Source organism: Electrophorus electricus, chromosome 3 (assembly GCF_013358815.1).
Source record: "Electrophorus electricus isolate fEleEle1 chromosome 3, fEleEle1.pri, whole genome shotgun sequence".
NCBI lineage: Eukaryota > Metazoa > Chordata > Actinopteri > Gymnotiformes > Gymnotidae > Electrophorus > Electrophorus electricus.
Window position 1 is genome coordinate 29,322,501 of NC_049537.1, and position 21,102 is coordinate 29,343,602.

General features: G+C 43.4%; 2 protein-coding genes across 6 annotated transcripts in view; one reads left to right on the top strand and one right to left on the bottom strand.

Annotated features, from left to right (window-relative positions):
- The window catches only part of cracd (capping protein inhibiting regulator of actin dynamics), a 22,105-nt gene extending 16,699 nt beyond the window's left edge, over positions 1-5,406 (bottom strand). For 2 of the 3 annotated variants that reach the window (XM_027024425.2, XM_027024424.2), the window contains exons 1-2: positions 5,282-5,406; positions 3,821-3,958 (exon numbers count right to left, since the gene is read on the bottom strand). The gene's annotated coding sequence lies outside the window, so the exon portion shown is untranslated. Of the gene's footprint in view, positions 1-3,820; positions 3,959-5,281 lie in introns of those variants that run through there. The other variant, XM_027024426.2, reaches the window with a different exon arrangement.
- A 92-nt stretch (positions 5,407-5,498) lies between these two features.
- cep135 (centrosomal protein 135) lies at positions 5,499-20,516 on the top strand. 3 transcript variants are annotated; one of them, XM_035523993.1, is made up of 26 exons: positions 5,499-5,544; positions 7,579-7,712; positions 7,853-8,043; positions 8,199-8,366; positions 8,499-8,643; positions 8,767-8,851; positions 9,071-9,199; positions 9,473-9,688; positions 10,012-10,077; positions 10,695-10,845; positions 11,595-11,827; positions 12,091-12,246; positions 12,448-12,591; positions 12,813-12,890; positions 13,234-13,385; positions 13,544-13,659; positions 13,896-14,050; positions 14,273-14,328; positions 14,440-14,608; positions 14,724-14,834; positions 16,110-16,295; positions 16,810-17,019; positions 17,220-17,422; positions 17,547-17,651; positions 17,755-17,910; positions 20,411-20,516. In XM_035523993.1, exons 2-26 carry the CDS (start codon positions 7,600-7,602, stop codon positions 20,430-20,432), a joined length of 3,516 nt encoding a protein of 1,171 aa, XP_035379886.1. In that variant the 5' UTR covers positions 5,499-5,544; positions 7,579-7,599; the 3' UTR covers positions 20,433-20,516. The 3 variants fall into 3 exon arrangements, with proteins under 3 accessions (XP_035379886.1, XP_026880235.2, XP_035379887.1); XM_027024434.2 differs by lacking the exon at positions 5,499-5,544 and adding an exon at positions 6,911-7,199; XM_035523994.1 differs by lacking the exons at positions 5,499-5,544; positions 17,547-17,651; positions 17,755-17,910; positions 20,411-20,516 and adding an exon at positions 6,911-7,199 and having other exon boundaries at positions 16,810-17,054; positions 17,220-17,237.
- Positions 20,517-21,102: the final 586 nt, after the last annotated feature.

Consider the following 21,102-nt stretch of genomic DNA (forward strand, 5'->3'; position numbering starts at 1 on the left):
GAAGAGAGTTTGTGTATGTTCACATGTGCATGTTACTAAACCTGACAGGTAGCCGTGATGTGAATATACTGCTATCTGACTAAATAACTAAGAAAATTCATGTCGAAAGAAATCCTTGAATGTGTGTAGCAAATGAGTTATGCGTGCTCATAGTAATGTGTGTTATGTATGAAAGAATGTGAGAATAGAGAAGTCAGAAAATAATCAAGAGTAAATAATATATGTGTACTTGTGTATGCATGTGCATGTCAGAATACGAGCAAAATAGAGAAAAGAATGAGAGAGAGAGAGAGAGAGGGGGGGGGGGGAGTGCGTGATGAGGTAGTATGGTTTATACAGACATCACTGTTTGAGTTAACAAAATGGCACTGTTCCTCAGCCGGTTTAGCAGAGCAGGAAGAACAGTTGGGCATTGATCACTTCATACTGGCTCACTCACACAAAGACTAGAATTGTTGAAAAACTGTAAATCTGTGCGTGTGCATATGCGCGTCTGTGTGCATATGAATGAACCTGTGGTATGGTGCAGAAACCTCAGCATCATGTCACTCCATCCCTGGATGCAACATGCTTTTCAATAGAAGCATCTATGTTTTGGTTCACTGTCAATTGCAGTAACCTTGGACTTCCCGTATGTTTGTTTTGCTTTTACAACGTTTGAAAAATGCTCTTACGCAGAGTGACTTTCAGGTTTATCAGTATGACAGTGTGTGTGTGTGTGTGTGTGTGCTCCCTTCAGAGTCAAAGCCACGAGCTTGGTGTTACTAGCACCACATGCTACCAGCTCAACTAGGAGAGTTACAGGAGTCTGTTCACTGTCTTAAATAAGTGTACAAAATGCTGTAAACAAGAATGCTAAAAAAGTCATTTTTTAGTAAGATGCCCTTGCCCTCTTATCATCAGTCTTACTCTGCCATGTTTCATTCTTCTGTTAGTGTTACTGTACGATCAGAAATGCATTACTGCCTCTGCACATTTATGCCAGTGTGCTGCTTCACAGTGTGCAGTCATCCTGTCTCAGGTGAGCACGCATGTCTAAGAAGGCTAACTCCCACAGGCCTGTTGTGGAGGGAAATCGGAGACCAATCAGACTCCATGTGAGGACACCTCTTCCAGGTGGAAAAACAAAACACACAGGCCATGGCTATGAAGACACAGAACCCCTGGCCATGCTGCCGTGCTGGTGTGTCACTGTGCTGGCATTACGCAATCCTGCGACAGCTCAGGGTTTTCCTGAGCTAGTCCAAAGTGTTCATTTATAAGGGGTTTAAGGTAGGTCGTAATTTACAAAAGCTGCTTGCTTGAAGTTTAAACTGGGAGATTCTGAATAGGCAGTCCACACATGACATATTTTACAGTCTGCCTAAATTTGGATGTTATCACCAAAACATAATAAACAACACAAGTCTAAGCACTCTAAGTTAATCAACATGTTTGTTTAGCAACCTATCGTGTGTTTATTTATGCACAAGCCTAATTCCTCAATATTGTATAAAATGATTTATTTCAACGCATAACACTGTACTTGCTGTACATAACACTGTAATTTGATTCTACAGTGTAAGTCCGATATTTTGATTACCCCACTGTAAAACAATATGTTCAGTTTACCTTTAGCCCAAGACGGTCATGACATTTGCTCTGTCTTAACTCCCTGAACTGCTTGCCTTCTTTATTAAGGCATGTCTGTTCTGCCTCTTCAGGCAGCCCATTATCGTTAGCAGAATGTTAGCATTTGCTTAGCTGCCTAACGCCTGTGCTGAGGTTAGCTAGGTGAACGCTGACTGCCTGACATTATCGTCTGCTGAACCCAAAGGGTCCATTAGTCCCTGACGCCTCTGTAACTCGTGGTTTCTCATTACAAAAGAGAGTCGTGTCCTCTAGACCAATGCAATGATAAAAGTTTTCAGCAAGGAGCCTTGGTTCTGAAAGAAGGAAGTTTCAGCGAAATTATAAATGCTTCATTGTACTGGTTTCAGTGAAATTACAGATGAGTCATCATAATGTTTATGTGCAGAAATAGCTTCGGTTGTTCATTATCTTAGTATGAGTTTTGTAGCGAGACAGAATCGGCTCCCTCGGTCCCGTGCATGCTAAATCTGAGATGAAGTAACTGCAGTGCGGGAAGGATGTGGAAAACGAGAGGAGATTGTTGAAGCTACTGGTGTAACTGCATTGTGTATTTGTACAGAAATATTATCAGTCCTTTAGCTCTAGCTTTGCTTTTAGCTCTAAATACACGTCATATTTATGTGCCAGTGGACTGGATTAAACACAGCTGGAATCTAAAGAACGTGACCTCAGTCTTTAAAAAACTTTAACAGGGTCACACAGATCCCCCCAACACACACATAAACACACTCAGATGTAGTCCAATGCCCACAGTGAAAATGCCACTCATACCATGTCTCCTTTCTTGTATAATCTGTTGTCTCGTCCTATTTTGATAGAATTTACTTCTCCTTGTCTAATTTTTCTTCCCGTTTTCTCTCTGTTTCAGTTTATTTCTTGCCCTCCACACTAAGATAATGTTGTCAGTACTGTTCTCTGATTACTACTGACTCATTGTAATTCATGTGAGCAGTCTGAAGTGCTCTGTTCTGTCTGCCCATTCCCAGAATGTGTGCATGTACACGTGTGTGTGTGTGTGTGTGTGTGTGTGTGTGTGTATTCTGCTGTTCTCAAGAATGAACAAAATATCAACAATAAACGGTACTCTGCCTTCTTAGTCCCACAGGACTGATGGCAGATTTGTGAAATGGGGTGTGTATGCACTTATCTTACATTCACACGTAAATGTTTTTTCTGCAAGTAGCGACAGGTTCGGGTGCTGGTGTGTGAAATCACGAATCCATGCGTGTCGCTGGAGTCACTGGCCGACGTAAGAGCCAGTGCATGTGCTGAATTTATGCTGCTTAAGCACATTTAATCAGTATGGCCTGCCACCCTGCCAAGGGGTTCTAACCCAGCCACGTGTGAAAACACCCCTGTGAATATAACGCTCTCTAAATGCTAGCTTCATTCACACCAGCTCTCTGAATGCCTGCTGTATCAGCAGTTGATATTCCTGGACTGTACTTTCCCTTTAACTCATAATGGTTGCACAGTGTTATTTCTTTGTCTATCTATGCATAGAGTCACTTTTGCCTGATCTGACCCAGCAGCACAGTGTGGTAGACGGTTTCTGTATGCTGTGCTAAGAGTCTCTAGTAGTTACAGTATCACAGAATGTGACTGAATCAATGCAAAGGAATATAAATTTGAAGCCAAAGGCAATATGAATATCCTTCCTGGGAATCAATGAAGTGATCTGTCCTAAATTTGGACTTTCTTTCAAAGACAACACTAAAGGACGGATAGACCAATCACCAAATTCATTTGTGACATATCTTTTTGACAGGGCTAATACCACATTCCGTCTCCCTTTCCACAAACATATGGAAGCCAGTAAAAGAAATGATGATGTGGACTACATTAATAATATTAATAGGTAAATAAGATAAATAATGTGATGGAAAAAGAAGACTCACTGGCAGCAGCCCTTGAAAACTGGCTGAGACCAATCAGTCCAAACCAGTCTGAAGATAGATGGTGTCGTTGAGGAGATCAACTGACTTGTCCACAACGCATCAATATGGCAGGCCCTTCCCTCTCTGCTTCAGCGCTCACGCTGACAGACAGACAATCTGATCCGGAGTGTCTTACATATTTATAACTATGTACTTTTGATGTAGCACTTTTTCACACTAATATTAACTGCCCTTTTCATAAATTGTTAAGTGGCAAGAGTAAACCATGGAAGAACTGTTTCTCTGGTTACCTTTGTCAAATGAGGCTTCTGTTTTTGTTTGGGAATCATCAGCAATGAAACAGTCCTGGAAAAGATTTTGTTGTTGTTGTTGTTGATATTATAGAAGTTACTGAGATGAACAATTCCCCATCCACAGTCCAGCGGCAACTGTGGAAAAGGTTTTGTGAAAACCCACAATCAATCACCGTTGGTCATTCTTAAAAGCGTGAGCAATAAAAGTACTTTAACACATTTCTCTTCTTTAGGTTCAGCTGGACTGTGATTTATAGGCGGGCCTTTCACATATAGGGTTATTTAAATTTGTTTTTGTTGCACAATTGTCTAGCTGTCACACTCACAACAATAACGGAGTCATTTCATCATTGAATGGAAATATATAAATGTATGCATGCATCCAGCTGTTTTGTGGTATGATTAATAACAGAACGCTCTTTGTATTATGAAGTCTAAACGGAAAACATAATTCAATAATAGCCTGTATTGTCCGTGTAATTTTGGCGACCATTTTCTCGTCCCTTGTATCGTTGAGGGAGAGCCGATAAAAGCGAACGCAAGTGTTCGGCGTAGAATATGTAACATGTAATATGCGCCGCCTAACTACTTATATTAGGGTAAATATATGGGCCTACTTATCTACAAAGCAGCTAAGCTCAGATCCCGCAATAGCTAATTACATCATCGTAAAATGTGCGGGATAACGGCATGTTCTGCAGAAAACGACGTTTGGCTCCGCGAAACGTCTGGATCTATGCAGTTGCTGAAACATTTTGCACCAGTCAAATGAGATTAAAAATTATGTTTGACGTGATCCTTAACTGAAGTGTGAGATCAGTCGTGCTGCCTGCAGGAACTGTTCGTGCTATTGTTGGCATCTCGTTGTCACACTGAATCCCACTGTGATACAGGTAGACTATGCATTATGAGAGGAAAAGCACGCTACCCAGTAAAGCATGGGGTGTCGGCGACACAACGGCTTAAAGCGTCGTATTGTACCTGCACCAGTCACCAAGACACAAATATTAGTGGCAGTGTATTTAACCTACTCTCAGTTAAGAAATAATCGCTAAACGGTGTGATGATACTGAGTGGTGGTTAGAAAATATCGGCGTCTTACAGTCGCCTAATTTAAGAGAAAATGACAGCATCAAGAAGGCTACTCAAAAGCAAGATGTGGTAGTGGCAGACAACACAAGGCGTATTCTCAGCAGACAAGAATACGGTGGTGCCAATGTATCTTATCAGTCGCCTTTTTACACAATGCCATTTGTTTGTTATGCCTTTTAACATAACATGTAAAATGCGCGTCGATTCCCTCGTGTCCCCAGTTGCGCACACATCTGTGGGAACTGGTACAGGCTCTTGCCTTTAAAAAAACAGTGTGAGCTACGGCAAGGTCAATATTAGGCATATCTATTTACACTTTATTAAAATCACATCGCGGAATTAAAAAAAAAAAAAAAAAGCTCTTACCTGCCTGTGTGTATTATAACGCCAATCAAGCCGATTGTTTATTGTGTCCCGCGAGACTCGGGTATCTCCCGTTAACGCCTAGCGCGCGAGCTCTCCGTTCTCTTTGTGCATGTTGCTGATGCTGCGAGGGCTCGCCCTCCTCCTCCCTCTCGCGACGGGTCGGGATGTTCCGCGCGCGGCGACTGCCTGGGGGAAGTGTCGCGCCTTGCACAGCTGCACGTGAATGGAGAGGGTGTGGCAGGAGCTTCGCACAAAAGTAGCTGGTATGCACATTATGAAGTTAATTATGTCGTGCCGTCATTAGTGTTTATTTATTTATTTATGTATTGATCCCATGCATGCTGTATTCCACTAATATGAGTCTAATTAGGCATTAGCCTTGCAGGAAGCTCAGCCCATAGCTCTCATCTATGAAAACTGACTAAGGTTGCAGATGAGGGTTTTAAGTACATGTATAACAAATGTATTTGTCTTTGCTTGTTCCTTTTCTGACTACGACAGTCCAAACTTGAGAGCAAAATTATTCATGCACACTAACCTGGAGAAGTTCGTCTGAGACTAGACTCAGGGCAAAGCAAACCTACTGTATTTGTATAGCAGTTTTCATACACAATGGCAATTCAAAGTACTTTACATTGACAAGCCATGTAAGCAACAAACTGATATAGTGTTTAGAATTCTAATACATTTTGTTTTATTTTGTTTTGTTTTAAGGTAGTGAAGTAGTTTTCTACAGACCATGCTACAACAAACATGCAAAAATCAATAAATGGTTCTCTCAACCACGGTCCCTGGAGTAGTCTCAGGAACTCCAGCTAACATCTTCCCTACAATGGTTTACTGTAGCTAGTTAACAAATCTAATTCCTATGTTTTGACATTCATAAAAACAGCGGGAGAAGAAACTACTGAAATTCTTCTCAGATAAGAGGCCCACTTCAAGGTTGAAAGAAACTGAGACATCAGAATAACTGAGTATGGGTCAAAAAGTTCAATTACAGTTAAAAAAAAAAAAAGCGATGATTAAAACACTGTCTTACGCTGATGACACAAATGTACTTACTTGTTTCTCTCCCTGGGTTTAAAAAAGATACCAATCTACACAGCTACATCCTATGATAGGCTATTGCCACCCTGTGCAGAACAGCACATAAAAACAAACAAAGAAGAGGCCCATTAACACTTAACTTTAGCACCGTAAAGGAATGGGCTATTTCAGCAAACATTTATGTCCCATGGACACTGGCCACTGAAACCAGAACGCTGAAAGCTGGGTTTGTGAATGACAACGTCTATAATATCTCTCAAGGCTAAACATGAAAACTACCGGTAAGCTTGTTTCCTCTGTAAGTGTTGGACTGCCACTCATATCTGGACACCAGATTTTCTTTGACATCTTAAAAGTAGGTGTTTTTATAGGCGGTGTTCCTCCTCCGAGGCCCACGACTGTTTAGGGCATTTGTTTACCATTGGCATCGTTTGCTGAAACCTTGCTTCATTATTCCGCGCGGTGGCGGTATTTCACCATAGCGACCTCGTTTCTATGGCAACTTCTATTATCTCTTCGGCGCCATTTTCAAAGTTTTTACCGCCACCGGAAGACCTCCTTTTTTTTCAACGGGAGGAGACTAGAAAACTGGTGCGCTAGTTTAGCTAGCCAACCAGAAAATAACAAATCACTTTAATCTGACGCAGTATTATAGTTTTGAGAAGCCCCGTCCCCAACCCATGCGCATTACTTTTGCAGGATTAGCCCTTCGGATTAGAGAATGACTGTCTCCGGTGTCATGCTGAGATTATGGGATGTGTTGTAAACAAGACAAGGAGCTCATTCACAGCTTGTATAGCTAACCTGGCTAACTGGCTAGCTGACAGTTAGGGAGACTATAAGAACAAATGAAATACAAACTAGTTACGGGGTGAGTAACATTCATTTCATTGAATAAATATAATGTTAGCTAGCTAAGTTCCTTTCAGATGTTAGGTTAGTCAGTGAGCTACATCTGTCTTTTCTTATGCAGATGACAGGCAACTTGGATAGCTAGGACACAAGTTAGTTATATTTGTGTGTGCATTAACCCAATTCCGTCATTCCCACAGAAAGTGTGACTGACTCAGTGGGTTGGGATGATGGTTAATGCCTTTCTGGATACTGTGATTCCCTCCCCCCCCCATTTTACGCAGTTAAACAGTCAATAGCAGCTGCGTGTATGACTAGGGCATTTAAATGATGTCAAGTAGGTAAGTGGCTAGCTGTTTTTTAAATCTTACTAACAGTAAAATAAAAAATGTCCACAGATCACTGTCCATAGTACGACCATGAGTTCTAACGCCGAACGAAAATTTATTAATCTACGCAAACGTCTGGATCAGTTGGGGTACAGGCAACCTTTAAGCATTGAATCATTGCCGTTGGTCGAAAAACTTTTTAGGTGAGTTCATAATGCTTTTTTATTAGAAGTGAAATGTTCACAATTATTTTATGTCAAACTTTGTTAAAGTCATACATCAGCGTTTATAACTTTACTTGGCTTATTCCACTGACGGTTGTATGGTGAAATTCGTTTCACAGTGATCTCGTACACACAACTGAAAGCTTAAGGAATGCCAAGCTCTTAGCTGGGAAGACCGAGAAGGAGAGTCGGAATCTCGATGCTCTGCTGGAGCCCTATAAAACAGAGAACGCCCGGCTGGTCCGAGAGAATAATGAGCTACACTTGGGGTTTCTCAAACTGAGGGAGGACAAGGATCGAACCACTCGAGGTAAATGGGTGACCTTGCACTTTTACAAAACGTGTAATGAAGTAAAACGTGTCATGAACAAGTTGAAGTTTGACATTTTTTTTTTTTTTTTTTTTTTTTTGCAACCTATCACATAAAACACCAAATTGTCCTGAATTGTCCTCAACTGTCAACAGAGCTGAAGGCTTACATCAGGAAATTGGACCATGAGACCTCAGATCTGAAGTTCCTCAACAATCAGTACGTACATAAGGTGCGTGCCTTGGAGAAAGATGGCAAAGCCAAAACAGAACGCATCCAGCAACTCCAGGAAAAGAACATGCAAGCTGTAGTGCAGACACCAGGTAGGACGGCTAAACGTACAACAAAATGTCCAATCAAGCAGCCATACTACCTGGTGTTCAGTGCTTCTGTTACACTGTATCTACTTCGTTTTATGTGCTGTAGCTAATGTAACATCAAATTTGATTGAACAGGGGGGAAAAAGAGGCCAATTCCTTTCAGACGCCAACGTATGCAGATAGATGAGCTCCTCCCCCCGTCTCATGGCCCCGCCCCTCCTGCTGTGTCACAGCCTGATGACCCATACATTGCTGACTTACTGCAGGTAGCGGATGACAGGTAAGGGTAGGTGCTTTTAGACAGCAGGCTGCTCAAATCTGCCTTATTTGTCTACTTTGTTTCTAAGTCATTTGCAATAATGGCTGTGTTTGTGTCAGTAATGTTTACTACTCTTTGTTCTAGGATCCAGGAGCTGCAGCAAGAGGTGACTGCACTGAAGCTGGATCTAGAGAGAGCTCAGGGAGGACTCAAACACCTTAACACACAGGTGTGCATGTCTGCTTTTGTCCAGGTTACTTTGCCTTCCAAAAAATTAAGTAATCTTATGTAGTCTTATGAACCACCACCAGACATGAGGACATCTGAGAGGATAATGGCTAAGCCCTGAAAAGGAGTTGCATCTGAAATCACACATGTGCGACACAAAGTGAGGCAAAGAGTGTGCGCAGTAGAGTTGATGTGTTTATTCCTTCTGACATCTTTGCAGGTGGACGAACGAGACAAGGAGATTGAGCGTCTGAATCGGGCTCTGGATGGAGGCCGACCATATGATGTCATCTCTCTGGAGGCTCAGAACATCAGCAGTGAAAAACTTATTGCGCATTTGAACTTGCAGGTGGATAATTGCATACTCATTAAAAAAACCCCCCCCCCCACAAAGGACTGCTGAGGTCTTGGGTGGGAAGGTGGATGGTTCACTTTTCAGGCAAAGTGTAGCCCAAGGTCTTCACCCTTTATTTGCTGACCTTTCGATCATGAGCTTGACTTCAACGGCGTTAGATTTTTCTCTGACCTGGAAGTGGTTTTGTATCAGTCATCTGTGAAAATGAGTATTGATTTTTGCCTGACCAAACTAGCTCATAACGCGCTCGGTAACCTGCTCCCTTAGGTTGAGTACCTCCAGGAGACGAACAGGACCCTGGAGCAGAGGGTGGAGGAGCTGCAGCAGAGGAGGAAAACGGTCACAAGCGAGGTGACAGACCTGAGTGTCAGGAACCAGGAATTGTGCCACGAACTCACCCAGATAGACCAGCTCGCCCAGCAGCTGGAAAGAGACAAACAGATGGTGCTGGAGACTGCTGACATGGAACTGCAGGAGGCGAAGGTGGAGAGGGAGAGAGCACGAGCACATGTAGTTTTTCAAGGGACTTTAACTGGCTGGAATGGCACTTCTTTGTACAAAACCTGCCAAAAAAAGGGCAAAGATGTATTATGTATGGAATAATGTATATTATATTTCATGTCTTTGCCATGTTGACCCAAATGCAGGGTCAGACTGACACAGAGCAGATCAAAGCAAACAGCCATAAATTTCTGGACTGTTAACCCAGGCACAGTCTTGCACTCTAGTCTGAATGAAGTACTTAAGGAAAGGTTAGCGTGTACAGTACGTCAGCACTGTTCACACAGCTGTACCTCTGCCTTCAGAACGAGATCCAGAGGTTGCACAGGCAAACGGAGGACCTGGAGAAGGTGGTCTCTACACTGAGACGGGTATGTGCTCCTGTAACCTGCTTCAGGCCACAGCTCTGGTGCGTGAAATGGGCTGTGAAATCAGCCATCTACTCTGTACAGCCAGCTGCCTTTTCAGATCTTGAAAAGCAGACGGATTAATGAATCACTTTGTCATCCTTAATCCATAATTTTCAGCCTGAGCTGGTATGGAGTCCACATGTGCAAATTGTGTAGGATAAGAGAAATGGAGCAGATTGTGTGGCCGCTGAAAATGAGCAACTAAACTGCTGTTATTTTGGTCGTAATATTACGAAGAAAAAAGATATTCATTCCTTCACTGTGGATAACAGGCAGTTAGGATGAACACACAGGTGTATCAGGTAATAATGCCATAGGTGAAGTATAGCTCCCACAACATGACAGATCTCAGAGCAGTTTAGCTTGGTTTTACACTGAAATACTGTTGGAAAGGCCAGTCCACCTGCTTACATGGAATAACATCCAGCTGTGGTTTGTTAGAGGAGACTGGCCTCTTTTTCAGACTGACTGTAGCAGCACCTGGCATGTGATCGACAGGTTAAAAGTTTATATCTAGATCCTCCTGTTACGTGATTGGTATCGGTAAAGATCTTAAAGCATTTGATTGGCTGATTCAGGACATGGCTGATGGTGATTATGAGAAGAACCACTTGAGGGACCAGCTGGCAGAAGTGCAGGAGCAGAGTGAGAAGATGGAGGGATTGATACATTTCCTAGAGGATGAGAAGAGACGACTGGAGGACAAAGTAGAAAGAATGACGCAAGCTGGTGAGACACTGTGTTTCCTCCTTTGAGCGTTGTTTGGTGAGTCAGCTTGATGACGTAATGTATGTGGAGGAGACGGGCATGATGCTGAAAGATAGCAATTACAGCAATAGAAAGAATCTAACTTTAAAGCTAAGGTGTGAGTGGAGACATAGAGAATCTCTTCCACGTGATAATCGAGATTGTAAAAACAAACCCACATTATTATTCACTTGATGAATAATGCCTCCCACAGAGTTATGCAAAAAACAACTAGCCTTGGCGAAAACAGGCATTGATTGTAATACAGTCTGTAGCCAGATAATTATTAAATGTAGCCTCTGCCAAGTTGCCATTGTTGGCCCCTGAGCAAGACCCTTAACGCTCAGTTGCTTAAGTTGTATGTATTCAGTCATAATTGTAAGTCGGTTTAGAAAAACAGTATCAGCTAAATGCCATAAATGTAAATGTAGCCAGAAAACAGTAAAATAAAGTGAAACGCATAGATAATTACAACAGGAGATTTAAGTACAAAGATATTGGGGGTAAATGAGACACCGGTACAGGTGATGAAGATCAGGGGATACATAAGACAAGGGCGGAGTCAAACAAAATCAAACAAAAACAAAGCCACATTAGCAAGGGGGGGGGGGGGGTTGCAGATGTGAAATTGAATAAATTGTTCAATTGTTACTGAAAGTCATGTCAAGATTTTATTTTTTGCTGTATAGCCTTGTGTGTGTGTGTCATACAAACTTGTATATTTGTTACAGATAAGGAAATGATTCTGGAATTGGAGCGCATGCGTGTGAGACATGGCATGTGCAGTAAAGAGCGCTCTCCATCTCGCCTGGATGCCTTTGTGAAGAGTTTGGAGGAGGAGAGAGATCATTACAAACAGGAGGTGGAGAGATACCGCATGGCAAGGGGCGGGGCAGACAAGGGTCCCGCCCCCAGTCCGTCCAGGGGAAGGAGTCCAAGAGGGCGAAGGAGCTGGTCTGCTAGGGTGAGACATTGCAGCACACACACACACACACACCTGTGCTAGAGAATCCACACGTAACTCCAATGAGAACCTTAAACTGGAACCTAAATTGGAAGTCTTTTTCATACTTGCACATTGTCATGCTATCGTACATTTATTGGAAGTTGTCTTGGATTTAAAAAAAGAAATAAAACATCATTCCTGATGACTGGTAGTCACACATGGATGCAGTAACTGGAGAATCAAGCATAGCCAAAGCCCCCCGGCCTGTGGCCTGTGTGCAGGGGTGCAGTGGGGACATGGAGCTGGCCCATGCTGTGAGGGGGAGGGAGGAGCTGCAGGCCGCACTGCTAGGCCTCGAGAAACACATGGAGGACATCCAGGCTAAAGTCAAACTGCTGACTGCTGAACGGGACCAGCTCAGCAGTCAGTATCAGCAGGTGAGGGGTGTACTGCACAACTTCACCCTCAAGCTTCTGCACAGGCAGGGTATGCGTTTCTCCAAAATTTGTTTCTTATATTCAAAATGAAATGTGGTATGCAATAGAAATATATTTTTATAAGTTTATGCCTTTGTAGAAGCGTGACTGTTTGTTTATGTAATAGCTTTGTTTATTTTGTGTGTGTGTGTGTGCTCGCAGGCTCAGGAGGAGCTGAAGAGTGTTCAGAGGGAGTTGGTGTTTTCTTCTGAGCTGCAGCAAACAATGAGAGAGGAGAGAGAACAGGCAAATGCTGAACTCCTCCAAGTTACAACAGAAAGAGACTCTCTCCATGAAAGACTCAAGGTGGGCGGGTGCGTGCATGTGTGTGTTGTAAATTCACTGATGTATGTATAAAATTGTATAGAGATTCTGTAAAAAAAAAATCCTGTTTTAAAATTCTGTTAAGCTGTTAAGTGTGTGTGTCTGAAGATTAGTGTAGTGGGAAGTTTCATTATGTCAGCTGACCTGTGCTGTGTGTGCGTGTGCGTGTGTGTGCGCGTGTGTGCGGTGAATGATTCGTGCAGGTGACTCAGACTTCAGCTCTGACAGACAGAGAGCCGGAGGATATGAGAATCCTGGATCTCGAGAACACTGTTCAAATGGTACATCACTCATCACATATAGTACTGATGATATTTCCAGTACTACCTCTGTGTATATCTGCGTGCCTGTATGTGCCTGTGTGTGCACATGAGCCATGTGTGCAGGTGTTTTTTTTTTGTGGGTGTGGGTGTGGGTATGGGTGTGTGGGTGTGGGTGTGTGGGTGGGTGGAGCCTAAGACCAGGCTAGACCACTGTTTGTACTACAGTGTACATTTAGTGCTTAAGCAGACATGCACCTATGTGTATGTCTTAAGTTAATCTACTCAAGTTAGTCTACTGTGCATATGCAGGAATGTGTACACATTTGTTAGTGTAAGTGCACGTGTGTGTGTTTGTGTGTAGCTGGAGAGGGAGAAGGCAGACCTGCGCACTCAGGTGGCGGTTCTGAGTGAGAGCCGTGTAGCTGTAGAGCAGGAGCTTAAGACCCGCGCAGCAGCCATGTTACAGAGTGCAGAGGAGACCGCCCAGCAGAGGGCAGAGAGCAATGCACTCAGGTATTGGGTGGGGCAGGGGGAGGTGCCTTCACCTTTTATGGTCGTTAACAATTTATTGTTACAGGGAATGCAATGGCTTTTTTCAGAATTCACCAGATGTGAGGACAATAAAGGCTGTGTGGGGGTGTGTGTGTGGGGGGGTGGGGGTGTGTGGCTAGGCTACTGCAGGAGCAGATGGAGAAGTCCCTTTCCGACATTCAGCACAGATTGTCTGTAAAGACCAGCGAACTACAGGCTGCTCACCAACAAATAGACAAACTAGAGGAGAAAATTGGTAAGTCTCTCTCTTTCTCATTCCTCTTTTCTTAACACTATAGGTTACATACGTACTCACGGTTAATGACTGCTTCAAACACTGATGTGAATATTTCTGCTTGTATAACCATCAGTATTGTTGCTGATGCTATCAGAAGCACTCCTGAAGTCTGATGTGCACGTGTGTGCGTGTGTGTGTGTGTGTGTGTGTGTGTATGTGTGTGTGTGTGTGTGTGTGTGTGTGTGTGTGTGAAGCTGACCTGAGTAGGCATGACTTCTCTCAGAAGGATGAGGTAGCAGTGCTTCAGAAGGCCATAGCGTCTTTGGATCAAGAGAAGGACGCTCTGCAGGACGCCGTGGACCAGAAGGCTGAGAGCATGGTCCTGCTTCAGGACCAGCTGCGCAAGAAGGTAGTCCCACCTTGCTAATCACAATCACGCTGTGAAGCAATTCTCTGTAACCACAGCAACAGTGCAATGATCCTGCTGTTGTCTTATCCCCCTCTAAGCAAAAGAGCGATGGAAATACATTTCTTTGCAACGTATAAGACTAAAAAAGATGCTAATCGCTGGCAGGCTGGAACATGGTTAGTGGTGCTCTCTTTAGTAATGTCACCTTTGACCCTTCTCTAGGAAACGACTCTTACAGAGGTCAGACTCGCCATCAAAGAAATGGAGACTTCTCTAGAGTGAGTGACTGTTTGTTTTCAATTTGTTCATAAAAGTTTGTGGATGGGTTTGTGTTTCTATGTCTGAGATTTACCTACAATTGTGCGTGCGTGTGTGTGTTTGTGCTGTAGTCAGTTGAAGGGAACGCTGAGCAGTCGTGATCGGGAGATTGCTAGCTTGCGCAGACAGCTGGACCAATCACAAGAAGAGCTCTCATCAGTGAGCCGGGACAGGGAGATTGCACTCAGAGAGAACAGACGACTACAGGACGACCTGGCCACCATGACCAGAGAAAACCAGGTACACAGACACCTGCAGACATGCAGGTAATCTCCTCACTACCACATATAGCCTTGTTCTTCCTGGCCAGAACGCTCCATGTAAGTGTCTTCCTGTTCTGTGTCATTGTGTGCAGACTGTGCATGCCGAGATGGAAGCGGCTCTGAGTGAGAGAGACGAGCTGAAGATGAGGGTTCACTCCTACATCTGTGAGGTGGCCAGGTTTGAGAACATGATGGCAGCTAAGGTAACCAAAAAAAAACCCCAAAGAGGCACGACAACCCCCCCCCCCCCCTTTTAAATTTAAATCATTTAACAGTTGTTCTTGCCCAGCATTGTGTAATTTTGGGAGTCAGAGGTTATGTGGAATAAACAGACATGCACAACTTCCAAGTAAATCCACTTCCTGCATTTATTCTGCAGAATATTGTGAGAGGAGAGAAGCCCTGAGATGATCGCTCTCTCGCTCTCTTCCTCTTAAAGTCGCTTTCACACACACACACACACCACTGTTTTGGTCACACTTCCTCAATTCTGCGCTCCAGACACTCGCCACAAGTTTTCATTGTCATGCAGTAACATCACACATTTCCATTAGTTGCATCTAGTTTCTGCTGAAGTTTGATATATTATTGCCATCTTTTTTCTTTTTCTTTTTTTGACTGTCATTGTAGAGCGACCTTGTGTCTATGAAAGGCGCTATATAAATGGAACTTTATTATTATTATTATTATTATTATTATTATTATTATCTCCACTCCATCTAGACTAGTCATATGTCTTCTCGACATTCTGTGCTAATTATGATGGGAACAGACAGTACAGGAAAACCATTGCTACATGGGCACTTACATGGATACGAGTACTTTTTCCATATGTTTCAGTCTCTAAATGTTAAATTCCATCTCATCCAGAATGACTTACGGATGTGCATTGTCTTGAATAATAATATTATTATTTATTATTTATTATTATTATTATTATTATTATTATTATTATTATTATAAATACTAAGTGCATGATTAGTGAAGGTTTCAAGTCAGTTGTATTCAAATCTTTATCCCAGTCTGGATTCAAATCTTGAGATCCAAGTCTCTTGTACTCCTGTAATCCCTTGTAGTTGATTAAATGATTTGTGTAACTTTATCACACCTTTATCACATCATGCCTAGATTAAGGGGGGGGGGAGAGGACTAGGAGTTGAATACCTCCTGGTTTACACTCACAATTTATCATAGCACACTTTGTTCCACGGTGAAGAAAGGCTGAAAGTATCGGGAGAAGTTCTCACAGTAGAGTTACATAACGAGACAGATTGATTTCACATGAAGAAAGAAATCCCTTCTTCATCAGTCTACATGAATTACTAGATGGCTGATTTAAAATGTTTCCCAAAACTCCTTGTGGCCTCACTGTCTGTCTGCTGAGGTCCATCTGATGGACAGCATCAGAATGCGCCGGGCGGTGCTGCGAGCGGCCCTGCGCCAGTGACGGGCTCAGTGATCCGTTGCTTGTGCCATAGGAGCAGGAGAACAGGGAGATGCTGGAGCGCTTCCGCACGGCGCACTCGCAGGCCGAGGCGCAGGAACTGAAGCTGCAGCAGGCCGAGGGCCTCAACACCTCCATCCGGCTGGAGCTGCTCTCTTCCGACACGGAGCGCCGGCACCTCCGTGAGAGGGTCTCCCTGCAGGACCAGGAGATCCAGGAGGTGTGTAGAGGGGGCGGGGCTAAACTACACATGTACTTCCGTGTTTGGACATGGAGTGAATGTACAATGGAGCGTTAAGATTCACGTAGGCTCTGGAGCTACGGAGGGAGGGGATCCACGGCTAGGTTGTTGACAGAGTAGTAATGGATGGCAAAGGTGTTATTCTGTAGCATTTAACTTTTGTTTTTCTTATATGCGTGTGTGTGTGTGTGTGTGTGTCACCAGATTTTTCATTAGTAAAGAAGACAGCCTAACTGGTGAAATCCTGTTTGTATAGCTGGAACCAACAGTATCTCTGTGTGTGTCCTACACCAGAATCTCATGGTTGAACATGGATATACCATTCATACAACACAGTCTTTAGTCTTCACTAGTATATTCTACAAAGATTCAAGTCACTCCTGATCCCAAAACAACAGGATTAGGCTAACTTTGAAACATACGAGACTAGACTGGTGAACCAGGTCTTCCTCGTAGTCTTCAGGCACCGCTCTGTTCTCTTTGGCTTGTGTAGCACATGAATGCGGTGCAGGCGTATGAGGCCCAGGTGTCTGCGCTGGCACGGGCGATGTCTCGGCTGGAGGAGGAGTTGCGGTCCGCGCGGGCGGAGAAAACCTCGGTGCTGGCTGACCTCGCCTCTGTACGGGAGCTGTGTGTCAAGCTGGACTCCAGCAAAGAGATGACTACGCGGCAGCTTACTGCCAAGAGCATGGAGCTTGAGAGGGTGAGGGAGCCGCACGCACGCACGCATACACAGAGGTATGTCCAACAAGAGCGGAACTGTCCTCTCACGTACAACTGAAACAAAACTTGGGGGAACGCTTTTGTACAGGTCTGTAGAACCTTGTTCCATCAGTTGAGAAAATGCACATTAACAGAAATCGTCCCTCTGGTGCCGCTGTGCTGTGTGACCCTTGACCCCAGGTGACAGGTGAGCTGGAGGACACGCGCTCCGAGGCTGAGCTCCTGAAGAAGCAGCTGGCCAGCGAGAAGGTGGCGGTGCGCAACCTGGAGACCCTGCTCTCCTCCAACCGGCAGAAGGAGTTCCACAACCACCTCACCGCCAGCGAGAGGGAGGCGGAGCTGAAGGTGCTCAAAGACCGCCTGGCCCTTGCTGACGGCAAAACGTAAGGGGCTGACCTGAGAGGGACGGCGTATGCAAATGAGCCCCAAGAGGGTGTGCCCAAGAACCCAGGTATTGGGTGACTTCTGAACATGCTTTGTTGGTGGTGTTTGTTCGTGTTCGTTTAGGGCAAGCCACACCAGAGAGGTTTCTCAGCTGCGTGGGAAAGTCTCTCAGCTGCAGACAGAGATGGACGTATTGAAGAGACAGCTGACAACGGAACGCTTTGAGAGGCAAGTCACACTTTTTTTTTTTTTTTTTTCCCAGCCCCAGCCTGCTGTGAGTGCAAGATGTTGATTATTCTGATTGAGTGTTTGATCCTCCCCACACACACAGGGAGAGAGCCGTTCAGGAGATGCGGAGACAGGGTGTGTCCTTCACCTCACTGCATAGCTCCTCCCCCCTCAGTACTTCTCTCAGTCCCCGCCCCCTCTCCCCTGAACGTTCCGGTTTGCGCACACCAGAAAGCTCTACAGAAAAATCCCAAGAAAAGTAAGTCTTTGTGTGCAGGTATGTGGGCTATGGGTTAATTTTATACAAATGAATGTACGTAAAAATGTATTGAGCTGGAAAGCTTAAGTCAATATTTGCCAAGAATTTATCAGCTAGACATTTGTGACAGTAATGCAGTGTTAAATCTACAAAGGCACACAGTGCTAATGAACTCCTTCAATAACTGCACTTGCTCTCCACAGTGCCCAGGTATGTGAAACATCCTCCTATAGAACAGAACAGTGCTTTATCTGCATGGTCTCTGAGGAAAGGCATAGAAACCGCTTATCTTAAATATGAGGGGTGGTTTGAGGAGACATCTTAAAAGGTGCCTTTTGCTGCCACTTTAGAGATGTAAGGGCTGTGACCATATAGCGCCATGTACTTTCTTTCCATTAGTGTAGTCAACTCTTATTACTCAAATCCTGCTTTCTGTCTGAATAAAAAATGTAAAAAGCCATGTTTACATTCAAATATTGTGCTGAATTTAAACCCACTTGTCACCAGGCAAATATATGGAAACTTGTGGAAAAAAGACCTTTAGAATAAGTTACTACCTTTTAGAATAATCAATACAGGACATAGAAAACAATACAGGACATAGAAACAGACTGTATGAACAGTTCTGGTTTATTTATTATTTCACTGAATAGCTTCATTTCTCATTACAAAGGAAAAAGTACTGGCTGTTACTATGACACTGGAACTGTTCTGGCACCTTGGTTTGGTTTAATGATACCAGTGGAAATAGCTGATCAGTAATATGAATTCATTTCTTTGCATTTATGTAAGTTATTCAGCAAAAAATGCAGCTCCCCCATCAGCCAATAATAATTTTATTTTAGCTTTTCGTACCAATCTTTTGTTTGTTGTTGTCTTATGATGTACATAAACACATGGATTACATGAATAGGTAAATTGTAAGCTCTGGTCGGGGAAAAGCCAACACTTAGGTTTTAACTTAATTTGTTAACTTTAAATGCAGTATATGATCACAGCACCCTCAGTGACATCACAACCTTCTTCTGCCAGTAGCCAGCCACTGTCAATGAAACAGCATTTTGTAGCTGATTAGAATTCCAAGACAGCAGAAGTTTACTAGCATCAAATAATACTTTAATGTCCTGCGTTTCCACATCATTATTCTAAATTAGATACACACACACTATATGGCCAGAGTATGTGGACACTCATCCTGATTACTGATTTCAGATGTTTCAGCCACATTTTATATACCAACAGGTGTATTAAAGAACACATCGCTGTGCACTCTTCATGGACGAGCATGGGCAGTAGAATGTGTAATACTGAAGAGCTCAAAGACTTTAAACATGGCACTATCATAGGTGCCACCTTTGCCACAAGTCAAGTTCATGGAATTTCGCTGTGCTGGGTCTGCCCAAGTCAGACGTGCTCTTATTATGAAAGGGAAGTGTCCAGGGGCAACAACAGCTCAGTTCCAAAGCGGAAGACCCCCAGCAGGGGCTGCTGTGTGCTGAAGCATTTGGCATGTAAAAATAAACTTGTAAACGTTCCAAACTACTTCTGTAAACATCAGCACAAGAACTGTGCGGCAGTAGCTTCAGGAAATGGGTTTCCACGGTCGAACAGCTGTACACAAGCCTCAGATCCCTGTGCACACCACCATGCATGCGGGGGGGGGGACGGCCAGTGGTCTCTGGAGCAGTGGAAACATTCTTTGGAGTAATGAATCACGCTTTGCTATCTGACAGGCTGATGAGTTGGGTGCTAACAGTAACGTTTCAAGGAGCAGGGATAATGATATGGGACTGTTTTTAAGGGTTTGGGCTAGACCCCTTATTTCCAGTGAAAGATAATAATAATACTACAGCATACAAAGACTGTGGAACCATTGTATGCTTCTGATGTTGTGGCAACAGGGTAGAACTTTTTCTCTTCCACCATGACTGTGCCCCTGCCCACAAGAGCAGGGTCTGTAAAGACAGGCTTTGATGAGCTCGGGGTGGAAGAACTCCAGCGGTCTGTACAGAGCCCTGACCTCAACCCCACCGAACACCTTTGAGATGGAACTGGAATGTCAGTTTCAACGCATGCAGCTAACAGATGTGACCTACCTCTCAAACGCTTTTTTGACCAATGGGCACATGTGTCTAGATGCAGGGTAAAGTCTTGTAGAAAGCCTTCGCTTAAGAGTGGAGGCTGTGTGGAGAGGGTGGGGGTAACTCCACACACATGCTCATGGTTTTGGAATGGGATATCCCACAGGCTCACATAAGAGTGATGGTCAGTTGTCATACTTTAGGCCATATAGTGTGTTTATATTTTTTTCACGTTTACTGTTCCTGAGTGACTTAATAATACACTAGTGATACACAAGTGCTGTCAGCATGGTAAGTAATCTTAAAAAAATTGATTAATTTGACCATTTACCTTTTGACTCGGTTCAGATTAAGACCTCATCCTGTTTTAACCCATCTTCCTCACACACCTTTTATGTTAACTGTATGCTTAATTGCAGAAGTGTGAGCTTTAAGGACTGAAGAGGAAGCGACGCATGCAGGACCCGTGCCCTGGGAACGCCTGCGTCGGTTGTCTCTTCTGAAAGTTACGTGCAAATGAATATTCCTGTTTGAGAGAGATCATATTTCTCTATATCAAAGTAGCTGATTCCATCTTGTCTTAAATTCTGAGAGGACTCTGGAAAAATAAATGCTTTCATACATTTATTAATGTTTTTTTCAATACTCTCCCCTAGTTTGACATGGACAGCAATCAAAACATGCATCCTATAAAAATCCCTTACTGGCCCCTTGGAGAAAGATGCTTACGATAACTTACAGACCAATCTAATCATGCCAGCTAATTATTTTTTGCATAATTCTAACATTTTTAATAGCCAATTTTTTCAATTTTTGTTGTTTCATATGTGAATTTAATATTTTATATTGTTTTCTATTATAGCAAAAACATTCTACAATATTTGCTATATTGTATAGCATTTGTAATTAATTAGTTTGTGACCTTGTTTTAACTGCAGTATTTTTATATGAAATATAAACAGTTTAAGTTTCAAATCCTTTAAGGGAACAACAGGCTGTGAGGGTGACCAAACAATACTGTAAACTATGGCTAAAGTTCTCAGGGCTTTCGGTGTTGCACAGAAAACCCACTGTTCTCAAACCATGTTTCTCATGTCCTGTGCCTGAATTG

Excerpts from the sequence above, each read along its gene's own strand:
- cep135 (XM_035523993.1), top strand. The coding sequence starts at position 7,600 with ATGAGTTCTAACGCCGAACGAAAATTTATTAATCTACGCAAACGTCTG. Across the intron at positions 10,078-10,694 it reads TGGTCTCTACACTGAGACGG|GACATGGCTGATGGTGATTA; the intron begins GTATGTGCTCCT and ends TGGCTGATTCAG. Across the intron at positions 17,423-17,546 it reads GCCCTTGCTGACGGCAAAAC|GGCAAGCCACACCAGAGAGG; the intron begins GTAAGGGGCTGA and ends GTGTTCGTTTAG.